General features: G+C 46.8%; 1 protein-coding gene across 3 annotated transcripts in view; it reads left to right on the top strand.

The window, feature by feature from the left end:
- Dock2 (dedicator of cytokinesis 2) overlaps window positions 1-26,968 on the top strand; it is a 397,939-nt gene that overhangs the window by 51,632 nt on the left and 319,339 nt on the right. For all 3 annotated transcript variants that reach the window (XR_007352105.1, XM_048815769.1, XM_048815762.1), the window contains exons 15-22: window positions 3,712-3,810; window positions 6,724-6,796; window positions 6,905-7,008; window positions 9,451-9,634; window positions 9,784-9,881; window positions 11,428-11,517; window positions 12,694-12,794; window positions 13,598-13,732. Coding sequence is in view for 2 of the 3 variants with exons in the window: in XM_048815769.1 (XP_048671726.1) it covers window positions 3,712-3,810; window positions 6,724-6,796; window positions 6,905-7,008; window positions 9,451-9,634; window positions 9,784-9,881; window positions 11,428-11,517; window positions 12,694-12,794; window positions 13,598-13,732 (884 nt within the window). In the remaining variant the exon portion in view is untranslated. The remainder of the gene's footprint in view (window positions 1-3,711; window positions 3,811-6,723; window positions 6,797-6,904; window positions 7,009-9,450; window positions 9,635-9,783; window positions 9,882-11,427; window positions 11,518-12,693; window positions 12,795-13,597; window positions 13,733-26,968) is intronic.

The following is a 26,968-nucleotide window of genomic DNA, read 5'->3' as shown; positions in this document are numbered from 1 at the left end:
AAACAGAATAAGTGAGAAACACTTGGCTGAGAGGAACACAAAAGAAGAGCAGAGGGTTTTTATCTGAAAGGAGAAATTGCATTTCAGGAATGTATAGACAGTTGCTTTGAAGTTATTTTTATCCAGCTATCTGGAGAACTTTTTAACCTCAGCCTCATTTTTAAAACATGGATATGCTGGCCTTGCATGTTGCCGAAGGACAAATTAGAGGGAACAGGTAACAGGCAGGCGAGGTGGCTTTCTTATCTCACGACGGAACCATTTTTACCTCCACCTTTGCGTCTTTCAAGTCACACCCTGGCCGCTTAGATGCAGTTATCAAAGACGAATACATAAGCAGGACTTCAGGGGCTGAAATGCAAAGGTAACCGTGGGCCATGGAGATAATTTGCATTTTCACCTGTTGGGGAAGTTATGGGGAAGTGCAGTTGACCAGCTATTGAAAATGGCTAAGGAAGCCGGCGGGAGGCTTTTCTTTCCCTATTTGCAGAAATAAATATTACTGTCTAATTAAGTGTCACACAGCACACTCAAAAGCTCCTGCTTTATTTGGTGGGTTCCTGTGGGAACAGTCCCTGAAGGGAAGTATCGATTTCCTCTCTTGTTCCAGGTGCTGGTCTTTGGCAGATTAGGGCCAGCCAGCGGAAAGGGTTAGGCTGCCCTTGGCTCACTTTGGGTCCTCAGGTCCTTGCTCAGGTGGGGCTGTAGCAGAGAAGCTCATGAGCTATATAGTAAATATGGATAACAGGAAGGGAGGGTAACCTTGAGAGAAGGCAGGCCAAGCCAGGCAGGCTAAGCCAGGCAGCCCTGGGAGGGAACTCAGAAAGACAAACCAGCCTGAAGCAGGTTTCTAGAGGAGCCCAGAAGCCCAGATGCTGCCCGGCCCAGAAACCTCTGTTTTTCTGAGGCCATCCAGCTTAAGGTATTGGAGGTGGGGACTAGAAACAGTGTGACCTGGTGCTCAAGATCATGACCTCTGGGGCCAGGCCACCAGGTGCAAAGCCTAGTAGTACAGCCTGGATCAGTAAAACAACTCCGAACTAGTTCCATGACCTCTCCAAGTCTGAGAGTCTACCTAAAACTGGGATGGGCAAAGACACCTCACCCTTGTGAATATCAGATGAGTTGACCACATCGTGGGTGTTTGCTGAATCCACTCATTATTATTAGAAAAATGTCATATGCTTCAGACCTGATTCCCACCTGCAAACGCTGGTTGACATCTCCCATGACGTGGCACACCGTTGGTCCAGTGCACTCGCAGCCGTGGCGCATCTGCCTCGGGTAATGCCTGTGGAGTGACAGGAGCCTGGTGTCCCTCCTCTGTGGTGTCTCTGACAAGGCCACGTCCCAACTTCAGGATTCTCCCTCAGGTTTTCCACTGACCTGGAGTTCCTGCACCAGCTAGGGGCTCTTGGAGGGTGGGCCGTGTGGACTGTGGCCAAAGTCTCACTTGAGATTTATATGAATCTACATCCTTCCTAGAGCTAGGCTGTGTACTGGCTGGCTGCCTCTCTCTCTCTCTCTCTCTCTCCCCCCACCAGCCTCCAGTTTGAGCTTTGGAGTGCTGAGGTCGAGGCCAATGTCTTTGGCTTTTCTCTGTATAAAGCTGAGAATTTTTTTTTTTTTTTTTTTAGCCATAGGAAATACAATTTTTTTATCATCAGGATAGTTTTGTGACATTCAGTTGCCTGCCATAGTGCAGTTTTATTTTCACCTGAGATATATGTGTGTTTTCAGACTTTATAAGCTATGTGGGATTCATGGAAGCAACAGAGATGATAAGCCCATAAATGTCACCAGATATGAATATTTGCAGGTAGAAAGAGTGTAGGTTGTTATAGAAGGAACACTGGACAAGGATCTAGAGGACATGCCACTTTTTTTGGTCAAGTGAATTAGCCTCTCAGGGCTTCAGTTTGCCCACCTATGCAATGGGTTCGCATTAAGGACTTAGCATGACGCTGGATGCCAAGTGGCCAGCAAACCTTTGGAAGCATGTTTCAGCTCATTGCCTCAGATAGTTCTGGAACTCAGCTCACCCTTTTCCTATCCATTGGACACCGAGAACTTTTCAGTGAGATGGACAGATTTTCCTTCCCAATGTAGCTTGGTTTCCAGGGGCCACAGAGGACCTTCCTGTGGCCAACTCTGATGGCTCAACATACTGAGGGGTCAAGGATTTATTGCAGAAACTGAAGGAATCTGATGAAAGGTGTAGACTCTTCCAGGAGCACCTGCCTTGCAATTATAGGGGCTAGTGCTTCAAAACTAGACCTTAGGCTCCTAAAAGTCTGGGGATTTGAAGTGAAAAATTGATCAGCTAGTATAAAAACCACCCTAGGCCCCTTCTGGGTCATACTAACTTGATCTTGTGTTGGGACCCAAACTGATGGAATGAAGAGAGAGAGAGAGAGAGAGAGAGAGAGAGAGAGAGAGAGAGAGAGAGAGAGAGAATTAATTAGGGATTTGCTTATACTATCTGAAAATAATTCCTTGTTACTTTCTGAGACTCTGAGGGTGATTTCTTTTTTTTAAATTTTATTTATTTATTGATATGTGGTGCTGAGCATTGAACCCATTGCCTCACACATGCCAGGCGAGCACTCTGCCACTGAGCCATGACCCCAGCTCTCTGAGGGTGATTTCTATGGCAAAGAATAAATATCCTACATAGGTCAGAGTGCTCTGCTTGCTCTCTGCTCAGAATGCCTTTCCCATGTTTCTGCTCAAAGCCAACTCAGACTCTTTCTTAAAGATGCTTACCTATCACCAGGCATGGAGGTGCATGCCTGTAATTCCAGTAGCTCAGGAGGCTGAGGCAGGAGGATAGTAAGTTTAAAGCCAGCCTCAGCCCTAAGCAACTCAGTGAGACCCTGTCTCAAAAAATAAAAAAGGGCTGGGGATGTGGCTCAGTAGTCAAGTGCCCCTGGGTTCAATCCCTGCTACCAAAAAAAAAAAAAAAGTTGCTTAAGTGTCATCACCTCTAAGGGAACTTCCCTGAGTTCAGTCTATGTGTGCCTGTCATCACATGGCACTAGTCAGGACCGGGGAGCTCATGTGTCTGACCGTCTCCAACAAACTCTGAGCTCCTATCTGGTTCAGTTCCCAGCTCACCCTGGTTCCTCTAGAGCTTAGTGTGGGCCCAAAATGTGCAGAAGATGATCACCACTGCAGGCTAAATGGAATCACCCTCCCCAGACTCATTCTTCATGGTGGGCACCCCGTTGTCTTTCTGAAGCTCATGCTGTCTCCCACTGCCCAGCGAGTGCCCTCCCACTTTGGCGCGTCAGCAACCAAAATCCATCAGAAAGGGTTTCTGCTTGGCTGACCTGAGCCTGTTTGTAAACCTTGTGCACATCCACATTTAGGAAACAAATAGGATTAATAGGACTAGCAGCATGCAGTGACTCGGAGGCTGGTTACCATTTACAATGAGGCGCCACGTCAGCGACCAGCACGCTCCAGTGGTTTCAAGAATGAAAGTAATAGAATTTCTGTGGTTAAGCAGCTGTCACTTCTGGGCCAGGGATGCTCATGTATAAATCCGTAATGTAGAAGGGTCATGATAGGGGCCTGGAGAAGGGTCAAGGAAGGCAGGGTTACCCCAGGCTCTAAGATTGGCTTTGGCCTTTGAACCAATGTTGCCCAAACACAGGAAATAGCAATTCTATAGAGTTTTATCTCTCTATATATTTTTTTCTTGATCAGAATGCAATTTGTGTGGGAGCTGGGGACAAGCCCATGAACGAGTATCGCTCCGTTGTGTACTACCAAGTCAAGCAGCCACGCTGGATGGAAACAGTCAAGGTAATGATAATGATAAGAGCAGTGAACGTGTATGTAGCTGTTACAGTGAACCAGGCACTGTTTTAAGTATATTAGTTTAAAAGTTTATTTCCTGCCATAGTCCTCTGAGGTCTGCATTGTATTTCCCTCATTCTACTGGTGAGAAAATTGTGGCCCACAACTAGTGAGTGGATTGTCCAGTGTCACTGCTGGTCATGTCAGGACTGGAACCCAGGCAGCCTGGCTCTGATCTGAGCTCTCCAGTGCTCCTTGAGGGGACAGGAGGTGGACTGGAGCCCTTATCATTCATTCCTGCTCCTTTTCATGAGAATGGTGCCAACAAGTTGAGCAAGACTCCCAGAGAGTTCAGGATTCATGTTCCTGCTCTACCATTAATTCCCCAGCTGTTTGACCTTGAGCAAGTCATTGGATCTGTCTGTTGCGATTTCCTCATCTGTACAATGGGAGCCACAGGATGACTGTGAGGATGAAATGATTTAACCACCCAACGCTGTCAGAGAGTCTTGGAGGAGTGTGCGTTTGATAAATGGTACAAATGCGACATGTTCTCGGCTGTCCTGCAGCGTACCTGCTAGTTTTCTTGGTGTAGAAAACCAAACCAGATCTGCAGCTCCTCTGAGCTGCTCTTCCAGCCCTGGCCCCTTGCTCATTTTCACTCTCCCCTCTGCAGCTTCACGCCTGCTCTGTGCGGTAGGGAGTGGAGGAGGCAAGGATACAGAGATTCCAAATGACTGCTGTGGTCCTCCAGGTCCTTCTCAGATAGTGCCCCCCACCCCCCAGTACTCTGTGGTGTTTCATTAAAATTAAGCTCCTGGATGAAGTAAATGTGAGAAATACTGAGAAGTGACAGAAAGTATAGATGTCAAAGGCTTCCTTGTCTCAGGTTCTCAGAACCCTTCTGATGGAAGCGTCTCTGCAGAGCTGCAGGAGGAGAGAGTGCATTTCCCAGACTGCTCCACCATGGAGCTTCTGCTTTCCCCAGCAGCCCATCCCTGGACTAGCGCACTGTTGATCACACTTCAAAGATCCCTTGTTCTGCTCCAAACATATGGGAGGCTTGATAGACCCAAGTGATTGTGAAGAACACAAAGGAATATATTGTCATTTTCTTCATGGAACACCCAGCTCAATTCTGGGGCCAATTTTGAGTCTACTTACCTGGAAGGACACAAAGTGACAGAGCTGTCTTCAGCCCTGGGGTACAGTAGAAGTCACCACTCGTGGGGGCATGGGGTCCTCTGAGGCACCTTCAGAGGATCTGAACAGCACCTGGCAGGTGTCTGGTGGCAAGCCAGGAAATAGACATGTCCCCATGGACAAGTGCTGTGGTTCTCTGATAGCCTTTTATTGGTCCACTACCTAACCGTTATGGACTTGTCCACTAGTCCTCTCTTGGACAGTGCCCAGCCCATCAAACTGTGCTGTTCTACCCATCAGGGAGGAATGCCAGAATTTTCAAGATGTGAGCTTAAAACAGGCCGTGGGATACTTGAAAAAATGCCCCTTTAGTAGAAGTGGCTGTAGACACAAATCACCACATCATCATGCTACACGGGAAAGAATATTCTCCATTGGAATATGAATTAGGAATTAATTCATTGAACAGTGAAACTTGATTCTAGCTCGGAATATCTCTGCCTCATAATCAGCAGCAGCCCTTACTCACCTGTGCTGACTCAGGAGAGACACACAACTTCCTTTTTGCTGATAGCTATTCAAACCCCAATGGTCTGGCCTTGTTGCATCTATTCCTAGTTTCCTGTGGGTCTACTTATATTCATTCTTGTCAAGATGATGACCTGCCCAACTTTGGGGTCAGAAAGTTATTGGACCAGGTAGGTCCTCTGTTCTGTATGCTCTCATGCTCCCTAGTTACATCTCCTTGCTAGTTCTTGCCATGCAGTGTTTTATATGTCACCCCACATGGACCGTGAGTTCTCTGGGTTCAGAGATGCTACCTTCATCAGTGTGGCCAATGCTTCACATCTTGTAGCTTCCAGGAACCATTTCACATTCAGTGAGAGGATGAGTTACACCCAGGAGACTCTCAGTTCTTTTGCTGGGTATGAAACATAGAACAAGACCTCCTCTGGCTCAGATTTTCTTTTCTGGAAGAAAAATTCCTGCAATGTATACTTTTTGGTTTTTTGTTTTGTTTTGGCTTTTAATAGTTATCCATACTGTGCAGACCTTTACAAAATCAGTGTTGTTCTTGCAGGTAGCTAAGCTCCTCTGCATTGGCCTGAATTGCACACTGCAGGAAGCTGTGGGGCTCTAGGAGGTGGGGAGTGCAGAGCCAGCCAAAGCACCTCAGTGAGCGGTGCCAGCAGACCCTCACCCTACAGTGGTGCTGGGAGATGCGGATGATTGTCCTACCTTTATATCTGTATCTGTGGAAGCAGAAGTATCAGACATGTGTCCCACCAAAGAGGGGATGAGCCCTAGGATTTTTCCAAATATTATTGAGTTAAAACACTTTTATTAATTGGCCTAAATGAGAGTCCTCAAGCAACCCCTTAATGGCCACTGTTAATTTGCTAAGCCCTGCTGCAATTGCCAGAGCTCCTGGAGTGTGTAAGGAAATGTGCACTGTGCACTCTGCAGTGCATCAAATCCTGTGCTAAAGTTATGTGACTTTTATATCAATTTGGGGAGATTCATTTTTCCTCACTATAATTTACGGACCTCTTTTCATTGGCTGGGAATGCAATTTGCCAAATGGATTACATTTGGTACTTTATTTTCTCTTCATAGCTAGTTCTTATGTAATTTATTTACAGTTCATCAGGCTTGATGGATGGGTGGCAAAGCAGCATGCTGAGCCTCAAGTTAAATGGTCAGGCTGCCTGTGGGGTGGGACAGGGGGTTGTGTTTAACTTGTGGTCTCCTGAGCTCTGGTTTCTGCCTGCTGAGGTGGCCGTCCCGATCGAGGACATGCAGAGGATCCATCTGCGATTCATGTTTCGACACCGGTCATCCCTGGAATGTGAGTACCCAACCAAATGGTGTCCCTGCGGCTCTCCTGAGACATGGGCAAGATAGTGGGGTGGCCCACGTCTCGTTTTCTTTTCTGACCTCACTATGCCATTTCCAGCTAAAGATAAAGGGGAAAAGAACTTTGCCATGTCCTACGTGAAGCTGATGAAAGACGACGGGACCACTCTGCATGACGGCTGTCATGACTTGATTGTCCTCAAGGTACCGTGAGTCAGAGCCAATGGCAGTGAAGGGGGTGCAGGAACCAATGGGTGATGGCAGGATGGCCTAGTGGTTAACAGCAGGAACCCCAGGACCACAGGCCTACCAGCTGAGTGGCCCAGTGCAAACACAACTCCTTTGGGGCCCCATTTCCTCACCTGTGAGCCGCCTGTGACTCATTGTGAGGATTATGTGAGGTGGTGCTTGCAATCTGGGTGTAAAAGAGAGCTCCAAATGGAGAAGTCATGGTACATACGGAAATGGGCTCTTGACTCTGTGAGGTCCTCTGTGGGACATGCAGAAGACCTTCAGGGAATATTTGAGAGAGGCTGCACTGTAGCTAATGAAGAAATATTAGAATCTGGGTCCGGATCATGCTGCTATGTAAATCTGGAATCATCTAACATGTCTTCCTGAGTCTCAGTTTTCTTTGTTTAGGCAGATTACCAGTCTGTTTGGTGTTACTATTAACAAAATAACTGAAGAAGGCTACTTTATAAGGAAAAGAGGTTTATTTAGCTCACAGTTTCAGAAGTTCAAGAACATAGTGCTCAGCTCTGGTGAGGCCCTTCTGGCTGTGTTACATCATGGCAGAATGTGTGTGAGGAAGAGATCACGCACCAAATTGGACACCAGAGAGGCCAGGCATGGCTAGAATCAGGCTTTTATAACCACCCTGTCTCTAAAACAAAGCAGCATCCCATAAGAACTACCTTCATCCCTTCTGAAGACAGCGCCCCCGTGACCCAAGGACCTTCTGTAGGCTCCACCTCTTTTTTTTTTTTAAGTTATGATTATTTCAATGTTTATTTCATTTTTAGAATGGAATAGCATAACACAAAATTAAAATAACCATCTCTTATACCTCTACTTATAAAAATAAGTAATTTTGAGCTAAACAAAAGAAAAGAAAAATCACATAAATACGAGTTTCAGGACTTGATCAATTTAGGCAGCTAATTTAGAAAATTCATTTTGGCCTCCTCCTTCCCCAGCATGCTCTATAAATCTTCACTTTTAATTCATAGATGTGATATAAAGCAGTGTCTGGAAATAGATCAGATATTTCTGGGATAGACAGCCTCTAAGAGGGTCCCCGGTGACCTCTGCCCCTGGGTATTCACACAGGCTCCACCTCTGAAAATTTCCCTCACCTCAATATTGCCACCCTGAGAAGCAGGCCTCCAACATATGAATCTTGGGGATTAACCACACCAAACCATTGCAAGCAGTGACAGCAGTAATGATGAAAACTCAGTCAGATCTCAGACACGACAGGGCCGTGTAAATGTGAAGGGCGTACTGATGTCCACTGTTGGGTTTTCACAGCACGAGACCTGCACTGTTTACAGGAGGTGGGGAGGCGTTTGCCTTGACCTGGCCTGTGTGCTTTCCCTTTTGGGACAGCAGGACGCGTGGGGAAGTTGCTTGTTGGATGCAGAGCTTGTGGTTGTGACCTACATACAGCATGGCTGAGTCACAGGTGGACCTTTGCCTGGGCTCTCTACCTGGGGGCTGCAACCGCCTGTGGCCAACATGACCCTCACTGCTCATCACGTGGCGCTTTTCTCTGAGTCTCTGACTTTTCCAGAAGCCCCCTTTCTTCTGTGTAGCCTGTGTTCTCTCATTCATTACGCCTTGAAGTAGGTCTTGGAATGAAAGCCATTCTTCCCCAACCTGCTGGGAACTCCTTGGGGAAGAGGACCAGTCGTAGCCAGTTTTCCTTTTACTTGACTTCATTAAACTTTAGTTTCCTCAACTGTAATCTGAGAATAACAAAATCTGCTTCATCCACTTGAATGAAGTGAACTAAGGCACACAAAAGTCTTGGAATAGCTCAGGACAGAGGAAGGGTCTGATCAGGATGGTCTCCTGAGCACTGCCTCTGGTCATTCATATTGCCTGGCGAGGCCGTGCATTTCTTTTATTTTGCTATGTTCTCTGCATTATCCCATTTAGTCTGGGAGTATGGTTATCCTCAGTTTACTTGTGAGAAAAATGGACATGGAGAAGCCAGAGAATGAATCCAGGATAAACAGAACAAGCTTCAGGTCCAGGGCTTCCTGACCTAGTGCCTTTGCCATTCACTCCCAGGTTAAGCTGGATTCCCTAGTGTCCTGGAGCATCTTTTTCTTTTAATCATTTCAAAAAAATTTAGGATGGATTAAAACTGCTATCTGGAAATCTTCAATTCCCTTTTCTGCTTTAAGATGCTCACAGAGGCTCCAGCTGGTTGATCATCCCCTTCTGCATTCAGCTAACTAGATTCCCACGTTTGTGGCAGTATAGGCCTGCCTCGCCACCTGGTCTTCACTGCTTTCCTGATGATCTTCCTGCTTCTGACCCTCCCCAGCTCACAGCACGTAATTTGGCCACTTCAAGCTCTGGGTAGATTATATGAGTAGTCTTGGCTTGGGACAGTAACCAAGGTGTCATTTCCAGGGGGACAGCAAGAAGATGGAGGATGCCAGTGCTTACCTGACTCTTCCTTCTTATCGACATTATTCGGAAAACAAGGGGGCCACCTTGAGCCGGAGCTCCAGCAGTGTTGGGGGGCTGTCCATCAGCTCTCGAGATGTGTTCTCCATTTCCACCCTGGTGTGCTCCACAAAGCTCACCCAGAATGGTAATGGAGCCCACTGGGAGTTTTGTCTGTGGGGTGTGTGTGTGTGTATGTGTGTGTGTGTGTGTGTGCATGGATGCACAAGCCCAGGTGCGTGGCGGCCTGGTGGTTTGATCAGTAACTGTGATCCTCTTGTCCCAACTGTGTTTTAGTGGGCTTGCTGGGTTTGCTGAAGTGGCGCATGAGGCCCCAACTGCTGCAAGAGAATTTAGAAAAGTTGAAGATCGTGGATGGAGAGGAGGTGGTGAAGGTTAGTGGGACTTCACTTCCTGTGTTCATCCACCAGTGACAGAAATTTAAGTCAAGGGCAGCTCCAGGGAAGGAGGTGGGTGGGTTTTCCTTGCCATGGTGAATCTTTATTGGGAAATCCAGTGGGGAGACTTGGCTTGATGGCACTGAATATCGAGTATCAGGAAACTCTGGTTGTGCTTACTCTCTGTAACAAATTAACCTGGGTGTAGAGCCCAGCTCTCCCATTTAATCTTTATGCAATAATGCTATGAAATGACATGTTTCTCAAGGTTGTTATGAGCTTTCAGTGATGTTATTTAAAAATAACTCAGTGCTGTCTCTTACCTGTTAATACATAATAAATGAATGAAAGCACACGAAACTTACAAAGTTCAATAAATAGTGATAGTAATTATTTTTTATGTACATGTTGCTATGTTTAGTAGTATGATCTCTCAGTACTATATGCACATTGTTATAAATGAAAAGTTTATTTGTAGTTTGTCTGCTCAGAGAGCACTATGCCTTGAAGGTGAGAAAGAGAAAGACGTCAGTGCTTGCACTGTAGGTAAAGTGCGCAGAAAACCATGCAAATGCCTGGGATCTACAGGGTGGTGGAGAGTAGACAGTGTCTAAGGTGGAGGTCTGGCTAGAGCAGGCCGCCTCTCCAGCCCCATCAAGAGGACAAGTGTGGAGACAAGTGTTTCCCACGGTCCTGGTCATCATGTTTGCACCAGGAATTTGGTTCAGCTAGAAACCCTGAAGTTAGATGTCTTTATGTGGTAGCTCTGGCTTTTAAGGGATTATAGGAAATATTGACTCTTCCCTTAGGAGGGAAGGAAATCAAGTTTTATTTAATTGCACAACCCTGGAGAAACGGTGGTAGAACTTCCAGATCGATGCTTCAATGGACGCTATTGACCCACCCACCCACCTAGCTCAGCACTGACAACCACACGCCCCCAGACGCCCCCTGGAGAAGGCTGTTGCTACCAGGCAGTTTGGAGAAGTCATCTGGGGGTGGGGGTGGGGTTCCACTGCATTCTTTCTTTTGATTCTTCTTTTTAAAAAATGTTTGTTATTGGAGTATACTATCCCTGCGATGCAGCAGGCACCAGCACAGCTCAGGGAGATTTTGTTCACTGCCCGCCACATCCATCCCCCAGATGGATATGCACGACACTCGCAGAGTTGCTGCGGACCCTCTCGCCCCCTTCGCAGTCATGATCCTGCGTAGGGGCAATGGCTAGGCTGGCTGCTCTGGTCATGGATGGGTTTTTCCTACTCTTGAATTTTCTGAAGCTGGAGTGAGAGAGTGTTCATTTCTGTGTCTGACTTGTTTTACTCACATCCTCGCTGTTGCGTGACAAAGCGCTGTGTCATGTTCTGTAGTGTGAAATTGCTACTGTGCATGGACAGCCAAGTGGCTCCAAGTCCTGGCTCTTCTGTGGGCCTCTCAAACATGGCCTGGGTGCTGTGCGCTCATTCTCTTGGGTAGACAGGTGAGGGTGGGGTCCCTGGCCATCTGCACTCCCTCTGAACGTGACCTTGGTTCTTTCGTCCAGTTTCTCCAGGACACTCTTGACGCCCTCTTCAACATCATGATGGAGCATTCTCAAAGTAATGAGTATGACATCCTCGTCTTCGATGCCCTGGTAAGAGCATGGGGACAGGCTTTCATGTGTCTCACTGTGACAGTAGAGAGAACCCATGGTGTCCATGGTCCTTTCCATGAGTTCCTTAGAGCCACGGTGACCTTTGGCAGCCAGACCCATGAGTGAGCTATTGCTTCCCTTCACTGGTGTCCGGTTGTTCTGAAAGCCAAGGGCATAGTGGGGCAAGGGGAGTTTTCAGGTTGATGTCAGCCCAACCCTGGTGGAGAGCACACAAGGCCACGTGCTGGGAATCGTTACCTCCACTTCCCAGGAGTGTGGAGCCGGTTCCTGGCCAGGCTGTAGAGCACCTGACTTCCCCACTCTCCTGTCATGTCCTCTGACTCACCTCTACTCCTGCCAACCCAGAACCTCTGGCCGTGGAACGCTGCCCAGATCTTTTCTCTGTCTTCCTGTATGGTCCCTCTCATGTCACGGCCCACATTTCCTCAGTGCCATGTCCAAAAAACATGAGCAACACTGCATCAGGGTTTGGGCAGTCAGTAAAGTCTCCCTGTGTTGGCCCATGTCGTCGCAGACATTTGCAATTTAAAAGATGCTCCTTGGAGATGAAGGTGGTTTAATCAGGTGCTTTTCACAAAGGTCCTTTAGAATGTGCCTTACAGGACAGATGCTCCTTAACTAAAGGCTTCTTCCATTAAGTAACTCAGAGAAGTGCTGAGTGCTGCGAGGCACCCCTGGAGAGTCATAGTGCACATCAGTGTACCAAGTCTCTGCAAAGTCCTACAATAAAGACGATGTCTAAAGGTGACAATATGAGGTTCCTCTAACCTACCCGACTGTGAAAGCTTTTATCTTACAACACCTTAAAACACATTTCATGAGCAACTTTTGCAGAGACAATATTATGGTGAAAAGTATTAATCGGGTTTGGGGTTGTGGCTCAGTGGTAGACCACTTTCCTAGCCCATGTGAGGCACTAGGTTCGTTCCACAGAACCACTTAAAAATAAATGGATGAAATAAGGGTTATAAAAAGGATTAATTGTTTATTAGTGAGCATGTCTTTATGTGGTAGCTCTGGCTTTTAAGGGATTATAGGAAATATTGATTCTGGGCAAACAAATTTTGATTAAGGGGTGCGTTGTACCAGGTAAATACTGTTTCCTGCTCTGAGTTTGCTCCCCCTCACCCCAATAATTCTTGGCATTTTCCTCAGATCTACATAATAGGACTCATTGCAGACCGGAAATTCCAGCATTTCAACACGGTCCTGGAGGCGTACATTCAGCAGCACTTTAGTGCGACCCTGGCTTACAAGTGAGTCCCTCGCCTGCAGGAATTTCCTGTGCACGTGCTGCCTGCCCTGCCGGGATGCATGGGGCACAAGGAACTTGAGCAGTTGCCTTTTGACACTGGTCTGTGTGAGTTCTCCCTTTTCTGAGAAAACCCAACCCATAACTGGGTAATTTGGATATCCTCAAACATATGCAGAATCCCGAGATTGAGATGAAGTGTTCGTGTATTTGCTGAGCTAGTTAGCTATCATTTACGGGACAGTTACTTGTGGAAAAACACCAGAACTCAAGGCTAGAGAGGAAGAAGTACAGAAACCGGGTGGCTCTGGATTGCTGGGGGTAGGGGACCGAGGAGAGAGGGGGGTGATGCTGGAGTGTGTGGTGGCAGCAGTTTGGGAAGAAGCCTTGGAAGGCAGGCCAAGTCATTTAAAGTCTGCCCCACTCGTGTTGGAAAAACACACATTTTCCGAGCAAGGGAGTTTCACGGTAGTTACAGGAACATTTTGTATAGAGAGAAAAATGCAAGACTACATCAGCACTGCTATCTCCCCATTGCCTGAATAGGCCTAGTTTTACCATTGAAGACATTTTTTTTTTCTTATGTTTTTCCTTTGCTGGCTTTTTATGGGCAGGAAATAACTTATTCATTCCCTGTAATAAATACATATTTTCAGCAGTTATTTTTATGTTAGCAAACAAGTAGTGAACTTAGCTATACTACCACCTTTAACCTTTGATTGAATGCCTCATAATTTTCTGAGCAAACTAATTACCATGCTGTGGACCAGAAAGAGATATATTTTGAAAATACTATCTCTTATTCAGGAAACTGATGACGGTGCTGAAGACTTACTTGGACACCTCCAGCCGAGGGGAGCAGTGTGAGCCGATCCTAAGAACTCTGAAAGCTTTGGAATATGTATTCAAGTTCATTGTTCGGTCGAGGACATTGTTTTCACAGTGAGTACCTGTTATGTAAGAGTGATTGATGAACGCTGAAATCCCTATGGGAGCCAACAGTGTTTTTACTGTAGGTGAAACTCTTCAAAAATTATAACCAGCTTTCATTTAAAAGGAAAAAAAAAAAACTTAAAAATTCCAATCCAGCCCAAAGAGTTCTGAGGGCTCTAGATTTCGTTTGGGAAGAGAAGGAATCCTAAGCTGTTGCAATGATGTTTCTTCCCAGAGCAATGTGATTTGTGGTCTGAAGCTTTTCTGTTTTATCTAACGTTCTTCATTTGATTTAAGATAATTTTAAGAAAACTTTCCAGGAATGAAGAATGCTCATTTGCACTTAGGGATAAATAGGATCTTATTTAAATTTGCGTTTTTGAAAAATCCAGAGAAATGCAAATCAAAACCACCCTAAGATACCATCTCACTCCAGTAAGATTGGCAGCCATTAGGAAGTCAAACAACAACAAGTGCTGGCGAGGATGTGGGGAAAAGGGTACACTTGTACATTGCTGGTGGGACTGAAGATTGGTGCAGCCAATTTGGAAAGCAGTATGGAGATTTCTTGGAAAGCTGGGAATGGAGCCACCATTTGACCCAGCTATTCCCCTTCTTGGTCTATTCCCTAAAGACCTAAAAAGAGCATGCTACAGGGACACTGCTACATCGATGTTCATAGCAGCACAGTTCACAATAGCAAGACTGTGGAACCAACCTAGATGCCCTTCAATAGACGAATGGATAAAAAAAATGTGGCATTTATACACAATGGAGTATTACTCTGCATTAAAAAATGACAAAATCATAGAATTTACAGGGAAATGGATGGCATTAGAGCAGATTATGCTAAGTGAAGCTAGCCAATCCCTAAAAAACAAATGCCAAATGTCTTCTTTGATATAAGGAGAGTAACTAAGAACAGAGTAGGGACGAAGAGCAGGAGAAGAAGATTAACATTTAACAGGGATGAGAGGTGGGAGGGAAAGGGAGAGAGAAGGGAAATTGCATGGTAATGGAAGGAGACCCTCAGGGTTATACAGTGAAGGAGGTAGAGAGAGAGGAGGGGAGGGGAGGGGAGAGGTGGGGAGGGGGGAGGGTGGAGGATGGGAAAGGCAGCGGAGCACAACAGACACTAGTATGGCAATTTGTAAATCAATGGATGTGTAACTGATGTGATTCTGCAATCTGTGTATGGGGTGAAGGTGGGAGTTCATAACCCACTTGAATCAAAGTGTCGAATATGATATGTCAAGAAATTTGTAATGTTTTGAACAACCCACAATAAAAAATTAAAAAATAAAAAAAAAAAAAAAAGAAAAATCCAGAGAGAGAGCGCTGGCCTCAGGCATGGCTGAATCCAGATGCTCAGTGCCACTGGGACTATCTCTAGCTCTTGATCTTGACTGCCTTTCTTTTGTTGATTGCCTTCTGAGGCAAGTTTTCCAGTGTGCAGCTACTAGAATTCCACTAGCTAAAGCAACCCTAGTTTCCTTGCTATCCCAGAAAAATTCTTTGGCAACAATTACCTGGTTATGTGTTAAGATCTTAATCAGGTGGCTAGGGGAACGGCTAGGCATCACCGGTAGTTGTGGTCACGTGTGGCAGGGTCAGGTCAGCCCCTTATGGCATAGACTTCCTGTGGTGGAGACAGAGCTTTCCCAAAGAAAGCCTGTACCCTTTATTTGGATCATGACAATGGATGACCTCTAAAGCTTCACACTCAAGAAAGCATTTGAAATGGGTCATCATTTCAGATCTTCCTAAAACACCCTTTGACGTTTCAGGTAAGCCAAAGAAAGACGCTGTAAATCCTGTATCCCTTAAATTGGAGTGTACATTTCAATTTCTCAGACTTGTCAGTCAAATCTCAGGGGTGTTCTTCCAAGTTCAGGGTATGCTTGTTAATTATTTGTAAACCAGTAGAGTCCAGGCTTTCTAAGAACTGAGTTTTTCGGAGTTCAATGATTCAGACTTTGTAGTTACAGATTAAGACAAGGATACCTCATCTGTCTTCCCAGTGAACATTTTTTTTTTTGGATCTATAAAAACATAAGCTTTCATCCATCACTATCTTCTTCTCTAGTTCTTCCCTTAGTCTTATGTATTTTACTGTTCCTCCTTCTCCTTCCCTCTTCCCTCCTTCCCTCCTTTCCCTATCATTTCCTTCTCTCTTCCCTCCCTTCCTTCTTATCTTTTTCCTGTCTTTTTTCTTTCCCATCTACTAGAACAAAGTACTTTTGTTCAATTGCTTTCTTTTTTCTCTGCCTCAAGGGATGGCATCTTGCAGAAATTCTAACTCTTGAGTATAAATTCAGTGCTGAATAGCATTTGGCTTCCTGAGGAGCAGAGTGATCTTTATTTCTTGCTGAATCCCCATCACTGACATTTGGTCAGAAGATGCCTCTAAGACACTACAGGCCTCATCTGGAACCCTTTCTCATGAACAAACATGTAGGCTGATCTGCAAAAGAGGGCCCATGACCTCATACTAGGAGAAAGTAGGTTTGTGTCTTGTTCATTGTAGAGTCCTATTCACAATGGTCTGCTCTCCAGTGGGGCCTCAGGGCATCAGAAGTGACTGGGTATTTCCCCGTACTGGGGGAAATGTACTTGGACAACTAGAAAATAGAGAGCTCCGTGCTTAGAGATTCCTACGCCAGCTGGTAGGAAATAAGAACATAATTATTGCTTTTAGGCTTATTGCATCTGCTATTGTGTTTCTGTTTCCTGTTATTCCTTTATTCTTTCCCCCCATGTGCATAATTGCAGTGAGTCTGGCTCCCATTATTTGTTCCCTGCATTTGTCTTTGCATGTACTGCGCATGAACGTTTGCAAAAGCAAGGACTCCGCTGTGTCGATAGGCAGGAACTGGGGGACATGGGAGGAAGAGATGTGATTGAGATGGTGGGGAATTTTTATTTCATTATTTTGCAGGGGAGAGGATTCACTTTACTCTATAGCCAAAAGAAGTGAGTTTCTTGTTCCCCGTCTTGCATCATGAGCTCCCAAGCCAGCATCTGGCCTGCTCATAGCTGTACAGAAAGCCGGCAGAACAGGTTCTAGTTTCTACCACAGGGAGGCAGTGGTGAAAATATGGGAAATTCCTAAATCGTGGGGAGTCTGTCTAGAAGATTCTGGGTGGCCATGCCTAAGGCCACCATCCACTAGGCTTCTGCAGGATGATCCCCTGGGGGGTACAGAGCGCAGTGAGAAACATTCAGCAAGAGCTGAAGTGATTGTCTTCCAGGCATTGAACTCTCTACAAAGCCCACTGCAGGGTCTTTAATCCTGAAGCTCCGTGCTGATCCTCAAGGCTTCTGAGGTTCTGGAATGACAGGTGGCTGGAGCGACCTGTGCTTCCCTGCTCTGCGGTGGACACTGAGCAGCTCTCTGTCCAACTGGCCAGCATTCTGCGGGGATAGCTGGCAGAGCCTGGACCTGCAGGGGGAGGGGGTCTCTCCTCCTTCCTTGCTCCTTACAAATCCCAGTCCTGCCACAGGCTGGGGCACAGGGGGCAGTGTGGCATGATGGTCACAGCACACTGTTTGTGCTGTGCCGACCTTGGATTGAGGCATGTTTCTGTCCCCGTAAGTGCCTGGCTAAATGAGTGACCCAGCCTCTCTGAGCTTCGGTTTCCTCATCTGTAAGTGGGGATATATGCCAGCTCCTGGTGTTTAGCTGATGGGCTGAGATTACATGCAGAGCACTCCAGGTGGCATCTGGCACCTGCTCCATACGCGTGATACATGTTTGCTAATGTCTTGTTTTTGCCTAGGAGACAGCAAGGAGGCCTATTTCAAAAGCTCAGGCTTAAATTAGTAAGAGAGAATGTTCCAGAATCTTGATGCTTGATCAGCTGACTCACCGTGCACCTATCCTAAGCATTTCTTGCTGTTGGTTTTTGGAGGTTGAATCACTTTGGCCTGTTATCCATGCTTTTCAAGGACAGAAATGTGGGGACTTTGCTGGCCCTGTGAATTCACCTTGCTCTGCTGCTGGCCCCTTCAAATGGTCCCTGACCCTGCTGCTCTCCTGTCCCCTGGGGGGGTGGCCAGGCCTGGGGTGCTGCCCTGCTGGCTCTGCGTCCTGCCTTTTATGCTCTCTTTATCATCCCTCTTATTGGGTTCTTGCTGTATTCTCTTCTGTGTGGGGTCCCAATCATGGGTGTCTGCCTTTCAGATCCCTCCTTCTCCTCCTCACTCCATACCAGCTTTGCTTGGGAGAGTCTGGGTGCAACAGTGGTTAAGCACAGTTGTCTCCAGGGCTGGCTAATCCTGAATCCCACCACCACCGTGGGGAATTCTTTCATCTGCCCAAAGCTCAGTTTCATCACAGGTAACAGGTATCACGTGAGTACCTGCCACAGAGGGTTGCAGGGTAGCCTGAGTGGGTCCAGGGCATAAGGCTCATACACAGTGCCTGTCACAGACCAAGGGCTGTCCATGGTAGCAATTTTTACCTGCAGAACATAGTTCACATGCCATGGACAGGGATCTTCACAAAAATCCAATAGGACCTCATCTTTTAATGTCATCTCCTACTAAGCCTCATTTGCTCCACACAGCCACACTGAGTGACGTCTTTGCTGGGACTCAGGCTCCTCACACGAGGCCTTTGCTGCCTTCTCCAGTGTCTGCTCGCCAGCCCTCTCCTCGGCCATGTCTGCTGTTTGGCTGTGCTATTTAAAATGGCAGCACCCACCCTCGGCCCTCCTGATGCCCTCTTCTCACTCTGCCTTTGGTCTGTTTTCTTCCTGTAGAATCAACCATGGGTTATACTCTACCTACTCATTAGTTATGCCTTTATTCACCGCTCCCCTTCCCTGACTAGGATGTCAGCCACAGGAGGACACGAATCTTTGACTATTCTTTGCACTGCTGTATTCCAAGAATGGGGAACAGAATGTGGAACATAGTAGGTGCTTGATCAATATGAAACTGGACACCATTTCATAGATAAGAAAATTGAAGTTTAGATTCAGCCTCAGGCTCACACAGCAAAGAACTAGCTGAGCAGGATTTGTCCTCTGCGTGATCTGATGAAGCAGAGATTGAGAACTGGAGCTTTTGCTGGGCCATGCCAGTGGGCAGTCTGGTTGGCAAGGAGGAGGGCTGTCCTGAGAGAAGGCACCTGGGACCAGAAAGGTCAGCTCCATGGGCCTGACACTGCATGGGGTCAGGTGCTGGGTTACTTGGCCCCCCTTGTAAGCACAGTAGGGATTCAGTAGAGAGGATGAGGGCTTGCACAGGAGAGGTTAGGGAAGCGTCCCCACTACTGTGAGGAAGCTCTGAAGGAATCCCAACTCCATACTCAGTCCCAAGGAATGAATGAAGAGAAGCTGCCCTAGGGGAGGCGCAGGTGAGCGCAGGCCCCTTGGTTAGAGAAAGACACTCTGCATTCTGCGGGGGCCATGGCATTGGAAGGGTCATCCTCCTTCCCCCTACTCCCTGGGAGTCTAGGGCTATTGTGGCTGCACAGTGCCATTGGCCTGAACTGGCTCTGCCACTCCATTAATGGAGGCTTCCCAGAGCAAGCTTCACAGCTCCAGGGACACCCATCTGGCTCCCCTTCCCCTGGCCGAGTGCTGCTGCCTTCCTTCATGTGCCTTTAGCATCATGGATGTGAAACCAGACATTGCTCTCTCTGCCTTTTTGGCTTGCATCTTGCTTTGCTCTGCTCACCTCCTGCCTCCCCTGTCTCCACTTACCCCTCCCCAGCTCTGTTTCCTCCGATGTGCATAGTATACACTAGCTCGACTCCGGGTCCTGAATATGTTAGGCAGCGAGATTGTCTGAATGAAACTCAGGCGCGCCCAGTTCAGCCTGCAGCCTGAGGGAGTACAGAAGTCACTGCCTTTTTAAACAAGTATGAAATTAAGTCCAAGGTAGTTGCCAGTGTGATTTGTTTTCATTGTTTATATATGAATAAATATTAAAATGCAGTCATCTGTTTATGCCGAGCATGGGGTGAAAGGCCTGTCACATTGCTATTCCGGTTTCTCCTGCATGTAATTTGTTTGCATGTTAATGCCATTTATTCCTGTGTAAGCCTCTGTTTTTGGGTTTGAATATAATTTCACTTTTCAATGACAGTAATGGCTCTGTAAACTGCACAATTGCAGTTAATGGAATTATTTTATGATAACATTAACTTGGCATCACATCAAAATGGAAGACAAAACAGTCACCAAAGGGATATTGTCAGACAGTGACTTCTCTGTAATTTATTGTCTACTTTATGAGCTGCTGCACTGCTGAGGGGAGCTAACAGCCTGATTCTCATGAACATATGTGAAAGCACTTTATCAGCTGTTAAGTAAGTTGCTGTTATCTTAACACGAAATCATGAGTAGGCATGAACCATTGAGTTGTTCTCTTTCCAGTTGAAATACTGGCAAACATTTACTGAGCACCTATTATGTGCTTGGCATATTGTTAAGTAGTGGGGACTCTAAGATTAGTAGGTCAGCTTCTATAAGTAGTGACAATGTGGTGGACAAGATAGGCCTCTAGCCATCAAGTTGCCTTCCCTAAGAATGAGCAGGACCCAGCAACCGATGCTTGGAAATGGCTATTAGGGGGCACACAGGTCTGAATGACAAAGTCCACCTGGGGAGGGCCAGTGTGTTAGTCAGGGTTCTCTAGAGGAACAGAATCAACAGGAAGTATAATAATAAAAAGGGGATTTGTTAGATTGGCTTAAACGACCCAAATCTGGATAATCCACAATGGCCGTCTGCAGGCTGGAGAGCTAGAGGATCCAGTAGCAGCACAATCCAAGATGCTGAAGCCTCAGAACAAGAGGGACCAGTCGTGCTACCCTAGTTTGAGACTGAAGGTTTCTGGAAACTCCATGGAGAATCACTGGCTTTGAAAGAACGGAGGAGCTGGAGTCTGATGTCCTCAGATGATCACAGCAGCAATTAAGAACCTGTTCAAGAAGAATCAAGGGCTGAGGCTGAAGCTCAGTGGCACTTGCCTCGCACGTGTGAGGCACTGGTTTTGATCCTCAGCACACATAAAAACAAATAAATAAAGATATTGTGTCCATCTACAACTAAAAAGATATTTTAAAAGAAGAAGAAGAAGAAGAATTGAGCTTACATCTGCTGCTGCTTCCCTGTTCTTCCAACTTTTATTCCATCCAAGCCTCCAGCCTATTGAACAGTGCTGCCCATGCTTAGGGAGGGTCTCCACTTTAGTTTGCTATCCCACCTGCCAATCATTCCTAGACACACCCTCGGTGACATACCCATAAGCCTCTTAATCATCGCATCTCTTAATCCAATCAAGTTGACAATTCAAATTAACTTATAGTCAGTAATTCTTCTCAAAGAAGGTGATTTTTTTTTTTTGAGAGAGAGAGAGAGAATTTTAATATTTATTTTTTAGTTTTCTGCGGACACAACATCTTTGTTTGTATGTGGTGCTGAGGATCGAACCCGGGCCGCATGCATGCCAGGCGAGCGCGCTACCACTTGAGCCACATCCCCAGCCCAAGAAGGTGATATTTTAAATGTTGAAAGGTATTTAAGAAAGCAGCCATTGAAGGAAAAGAGAATCCCACATTCCAAATATGTCAGACCTAGCGGAACTGGTGATTCTGCCTGCTCCTCTAGATCTGGTCTGCTAGGCCCCTTCTCTATGTGTAGCCCCCACCATTTCTTACTCTATCTCACCTCATACGCACAACAATCTTGCAAAGGACAGGTGTCATATGTCTATTCTACAGGAGAGGAAATGGAAGCCCAGGAAGGTACCAAACAGGACTCCAGGACACAGAGTTAGGCCTGGTCACGAGGGATCTGACACCCTAGGTTCTTTGTACCCTGCTGAGCCCACACATGAATAGCATGTTTGTAAAGAGGAGTGGGGCTATGGTTTGGATAAGTGTCCCCCACAGGTCCCTGTGTTAAAGGCTTGGTCCTCAGCCTCTGGCATTATGGGAGGTGTGGAACTTTTTTTTTTTTAATTGTTAATGGATCTTTATTTAATTAATTTATTTATATTTGGTGCTGAGAATCGAACCCAGTGCCTCACACATGCTAGGCAGATGCTCTACCGCTGAGCCCCAGCCGCAGCCCAAGTATGGAACTTGTAGCTGAGAGGCGGAGCCTACTGGGAGGTCTTGAGGTCATTGAAGGTATGCCCCAGAAGGGGACTGTGGGACCCTATTTCCTTTCCTTCCTTTCTTTCTTTTGTTCCCTGGCTAGTTTTTCTCCTACCGTGATATGCACTCTTTACCCAAAATCCATGGGACCAACCAGTCATGGACCAAAATAACCCTTCTTTTTTTAATAAGTTGGTCATCTCAGGTGTCGGTTGTAGTAGCAGGAAGCCGACTGGCACTAGTGGCTGGTAGGTGAAGCTGCAGGGTAGGCAAGCTGTAAGAGGGGCAGGGGGGGTTGGAGCTGGTCTTCCTCCTCTGTGCAGCAGGATTCGGCCTAGGTGCTGCTTTTCATCCTGAGCACACTCAGTGAGCCACCCCCGTGGTGAGCAAACGAATTCACCAAGATCGGGTAAAGATATTACCATTTATTAAATCCCAGATGAAGAAATTAAACTTTTTAAGCACTGGTAATAGCACATGGATAAAATTTATAAGTAAATAATATCTATTGAGAGAGCTGATTAAGTTTTATTTCTCACAGGAGCCGTCTGGAAACCACTGCTTTTGGCAGGGGGAGCCACTGATGTTCTAATGTGGGGAATTAACCTGATTAGGTTCTTGCTGTGGAAAGAGGAGGAAGTAGGAGTTAGCACACAGGAGAAGGCAGGAATAGGGAGAATGCCGGTGGACCTCAGGGGTAGGGCTCTGGGGAGGGGGGTTATCCAGGCAGGTGGCTTGAGCGGAGATGGTCACAGTAGCGCTGGAGAAGAGGAAGAAGTGGGGGGGGGGTGAGGAAAGCAAACTGCCTTCCTCTGCCCTCGCCCCAGGACGCTCAGCACAGACGATGGCCCCCCACCTAATGCGTGTGGGTCCCCTGCACCACACAAGCAGTTCAGGCGTCCTCAGATGTGATTCGGCCCCGACACTGCCTACCTGGAGATAGAATCAGGTCCCACAGGCTGAGGGCTCAATCCCCAAGACTGTCCCCAACCTCAGTCAAACATGAATGACAGTCGTACAAGCCCCTGGTTGTTTAAGTAGTGCTTCTGACCCAGTAGGCGTGAGTCAGGGTCCTCAGATTCAAGCAGGTTGGGTAGCGGCCCTGGGAATTCAGAGAAACACGTCCTATGTCTGCTAGTTACCTAGGATCCACAAAGGGTACCAGGGGACACCAGATGAAGAGAAGGACAGGAGAGGCATGTGCGAGGGGCGGAGATCTGTGCCCTGTCCCCAGGCCACCCTCCAGGAGCCTCCGTGTTCAGCCATTCAGGGGCTCTCTGAAACCTGTCCTTCAGGGTTTATGGACGCTTCATTTCCTAGACATGATCAATTACACCACTGGCCATTGGTGAGAGATTCAATCTTTCTAGGCGCTCACCTCCCTGGAGATTGCTGGTGGGGCTCAAAATCCCAACCCTGGAATCCTACCTGGTCTTCCCAGTGACCAGCTCCCCCTTGAAGCCTGCCAGTCACCAGTCATCTCATTAGCATATGAAAACCTCTTCTCACTTTAGAAATTCCAGGAACTTTAGGAGCAATGTGCTAGGAAGCAGGGATGAAGACCAAGCTCCACTGTACCATATCACTAAGGGTTCAGAGATGGTGGGGGTACCAGGACTAACTGAATGCGGTGGTGGACTGGGAGGCCCCGTCAGCCCTTCTGTCACTGAACTTTCTGGACACTTTGACATAGCATTGCAGAGCAGCCTGGTGAGTATAAAGGAGATGCATGTTTCCTTGGTTTATTTGGTCTGCAGCATGAAAAGTTTCAGATGTTTATTGGCAAAGCCTAATAGAAATGTACATCGGAGTTTGGGAGAGCGAAGAATGGAAATCGAGTTTTTGTAGAAATTGATCCAAAGAGTCTTTTGAAGCTGTCATGCAAGCTGAGCAACACTGTGAAACTCAGGGGAAGTCCAGGGGATTAGCCCATTGAAGGGATGGCCAGGGAAGAGCCCCAGTGCAGGCAGGTCAGGGACTCAGGGCAGGAGTAAGAGGGACTGGAATTCCAGGAGCAGCAGAGAAAGCATTCCAAAAGGAGCATTGGCAATGTTGGTCATGGAAGGTCAGGTCTGAGAGCTGATTGGAGGCATGACATTTTGCAATGAGGAGGTCACTGTTGAATAGCTAACCCTTTCCTAAAGTTTAGCATCTGCTTTAGTCTGTTTTCTGTTACTATAATAAAATACCTGATGCTGGATGTCTTTATTAAACAAGATGCTTATTGAGCTCAGTCTGGAGCTTCCATACATGGTGTCAGCATGAGCTCAGCTCTGGCAAAGGCCTCCTGGTGGATGGCAGCACAATGGCAGATGTGTGTGCACAAGAGGAGAAATCATGCCACCAGTCAAGGAAGCCAGAGTGGCCAGCCTTGTTCTTCTATAACAATCTCTTATGAGAGTCACTCCAGGAATCCCATGAGAACCATCTTCCTGCCATCCTAGGGCAATGTCCTCAATGACCTACATCTCCCACCTGGCCCACCTCTTAAAGGTTGCCCAGCACCTCCCAAAACCACCACACTGAGGGCCAGGTTCCAGCACATGAGCCCTTGGGGTTCACACTCAAACCACTTCCAAGCTGTCTTTCCTGGTACCCAGCTGGAGGCCATTGGAGTGTGCAGAGGCCTGGGGCTGAAGTGCAGCTGGTCTTCCCTGGAGCACAAGGAATCCTGTGCCTCTGGCTTGTCTTCTCCTTGCACAATCCCAGGCTGCCCGCTTGACACTGGGCAAACTTCCATTCTCTGCTCAGAGCAGCGTGTGAGACGCGGGTCCTGCCTGCTTCCATTGTCCTTCACATGGCTTAATTTCACAGAACAAGTCTGTGCTCTAGACAGTTAAGGGAGCAGACAGGACCTAGGTGTGCATTCTTGAAGGTGGGAACCGTGATCACTTCCCTTCCTCCTTACCTCCTCGCTAGAAGGCTGGGAGCTGGCGTGCCGGCCATATCCTTGCCGAGCACAAAATGGGCTTTTCCTATCAGATGCTGAGGATCATAGCTCCCTAGAAAATGACTGGGGTGGGAGAGTCATCTACCCAGTAAGTATGTAGATTTAGGAAATGTGTTTGCAAATCCCTTGTAATGAAGCATGCAGATGCCGGGTAAGAGGGTCCTGGCTTGCCAGCAGGGTGAAACTCACCAAGCTAACACAATTGTCAGGGATGACAACAGAATTAGCATGACTACATGCACTCTGTGATCCACTTCCAAGGCTCCTGAGGCAGGCAACACCCTGAAGGAGAATTTGTTTCCTTAATAGGAAAGAACAGACGGCTCAGTTGTTGGCTTGCTGCATGTTGTGTCTTTTGGGTGGGAAAAAAAATGGAGAAGATCTTAGTTGCGAGGTGCAGAAGCGCATCTAGCAACTGTCCTTCAACTCTCTAAACCTGTCCTCCATCGCCCGCATCTGCTCTCCTGATAGCTGCTGCAGAGACACTGATTGCGCCCCCTCACTCATTCTCCATTAGCGGTCAATCCTGCATTTGGCCAAACTCAGGACGGGACCCTGTCATGTGTAAGAGTGAGGGAGTCTCTGCCTCATGCTATGAGAGACAGAAAAAAAAATAAACAAATAAAGCAAGTAGTTGCAAACTGTGATAAACGCTATTGAGGGAAATAAGCAAATTCAGCTGTCCTAAAGGGGGATCCCTTCCAGGACCCCCACCAGTACTCAAATCCAAAGATGCTTGAATCTCTACATAAAATGGCAAAGTTGAACATAATCTAGCCATATCCTGTGAGCTTTAAGTCACATTAGATTACATATCTAATATAACCTAAATGGTGCATTAGATATGTATTAGGTGTTACACTGTATTGCTTAGGGAACAATGACCAGAAAAAAAGTCTCCTTGTTCAATTCAGATCCAGTTTATATATGTATATATACATATTTTTTCTGTTTGAGATTGTTGAGTTTGTAGATGCAGAAATGGGGGAATGGAGGGCCAATAGCAGTTGAGATGGATAGTCAGCACAGTAGCATAGAGGAGGCTCTAGCCCAGAATACCTGGGTTTGGATCCCAGTGTCTCTGACCTTGCAAGGAACTTAACTCCGCACTTTAGTGTCCTTGTCTCACGTGGGGATAGACTGCGGGTATTATACTGAGTCAGAGTCCTGAATAAGAGCTGTTTAGACTGGGAGGTGGAGGGTGCAGCCATGGGAGGGTTGGGAGGAGGAGTTTCAGGGGAGAAAAGAATGAGCAAGTGCCCTTGGTAAAGAACAAGTGGGAATGTTTTTAGACAATCAGAATGCTGGGTGGCTGACGGAGGTGGGCAAAGGGGAGAAGAGGAGAAAGAGGGCTCCAGGGCTGGTCAGAGCCTACCATGCAGGGGGATGCCGAGTGTGTTGCAAAGGCTGGTGTTCAACCAAATGCTCATGTGTCAGCTACCTGCTGTAATGCTCAGGGAGTAAAAAGGGTTTGTGTCATGCACCACGGGCATCTCAAAACCCCCTCATGCCTCTGAGGTTCTCCAGGTAAGATACACGTGACATAATCTGTGCATTCTTTCATTAGGTTGGGGGATAGACAGAGCCTGTGCCTCCTCGAGCCGCTAGAGATCCCTGAATCTCTTCTTGCCATCTCTCAGCTCTGCTCAATGTAGTTGTCTAACAGTCACATTTACTGTTTTTTTTTTTTTTTAACAACCATTAATTCTTTGGCCACCTAGATTTTGGATTGTGGTTTTGGACAGATGTTTTTCTTAAAAAGTTTATGATTATGATTTTCAATTATCTGCTAATATATGGGTCTAAAGATCCATATTACCCAAAGTAGCAGATGCTGCCAGAGCCATTAGAGGTGATCATTAACACGCACTGTGCAGACTGCGTTGGTTGTGGGTATACATTTCCTCAAAAGAATGGTCTCCTAAAGTCCAGTTTTCTGGACTAAATGGTATTAATTATTATTTTCTGATGTCCTACTAAAGGAGCATTCTTGGTGGGGTGTGAATCTTCATGTCTTGAGGTCTACAAGGGTGGAAAAAATGCAGAGGTTTCCCGTGATTGGATGCACTTTGTGATAAGCCTCAGGTGATTCATACTATTGTGCCAGCAATTAAGAGCATCCTAAACAGGAGGAGCCACAGCATTTTACAGTGCTGTCCCCTGATCCCCATTTGATACCCGT

Source organism: Marmota marmota, unplaced genomic scaffold (genome assembly GCF_001458135.2).
Source record: "Marmota marmota marmota unplaced genomic scaffold, marMar, whole genome shotgun sequence".
Lineage (NCBI taxonomy): Eukaryota > Metazoa > Chordata > Mammalia > Rodentia > Sciuridae > Marmota > Marmota marmota.
The sequence above is the reverse complement of the archived record's forward strand: the minus strand, read 5'-3'. Positions and strand labels throughout refer to the sequence as shown.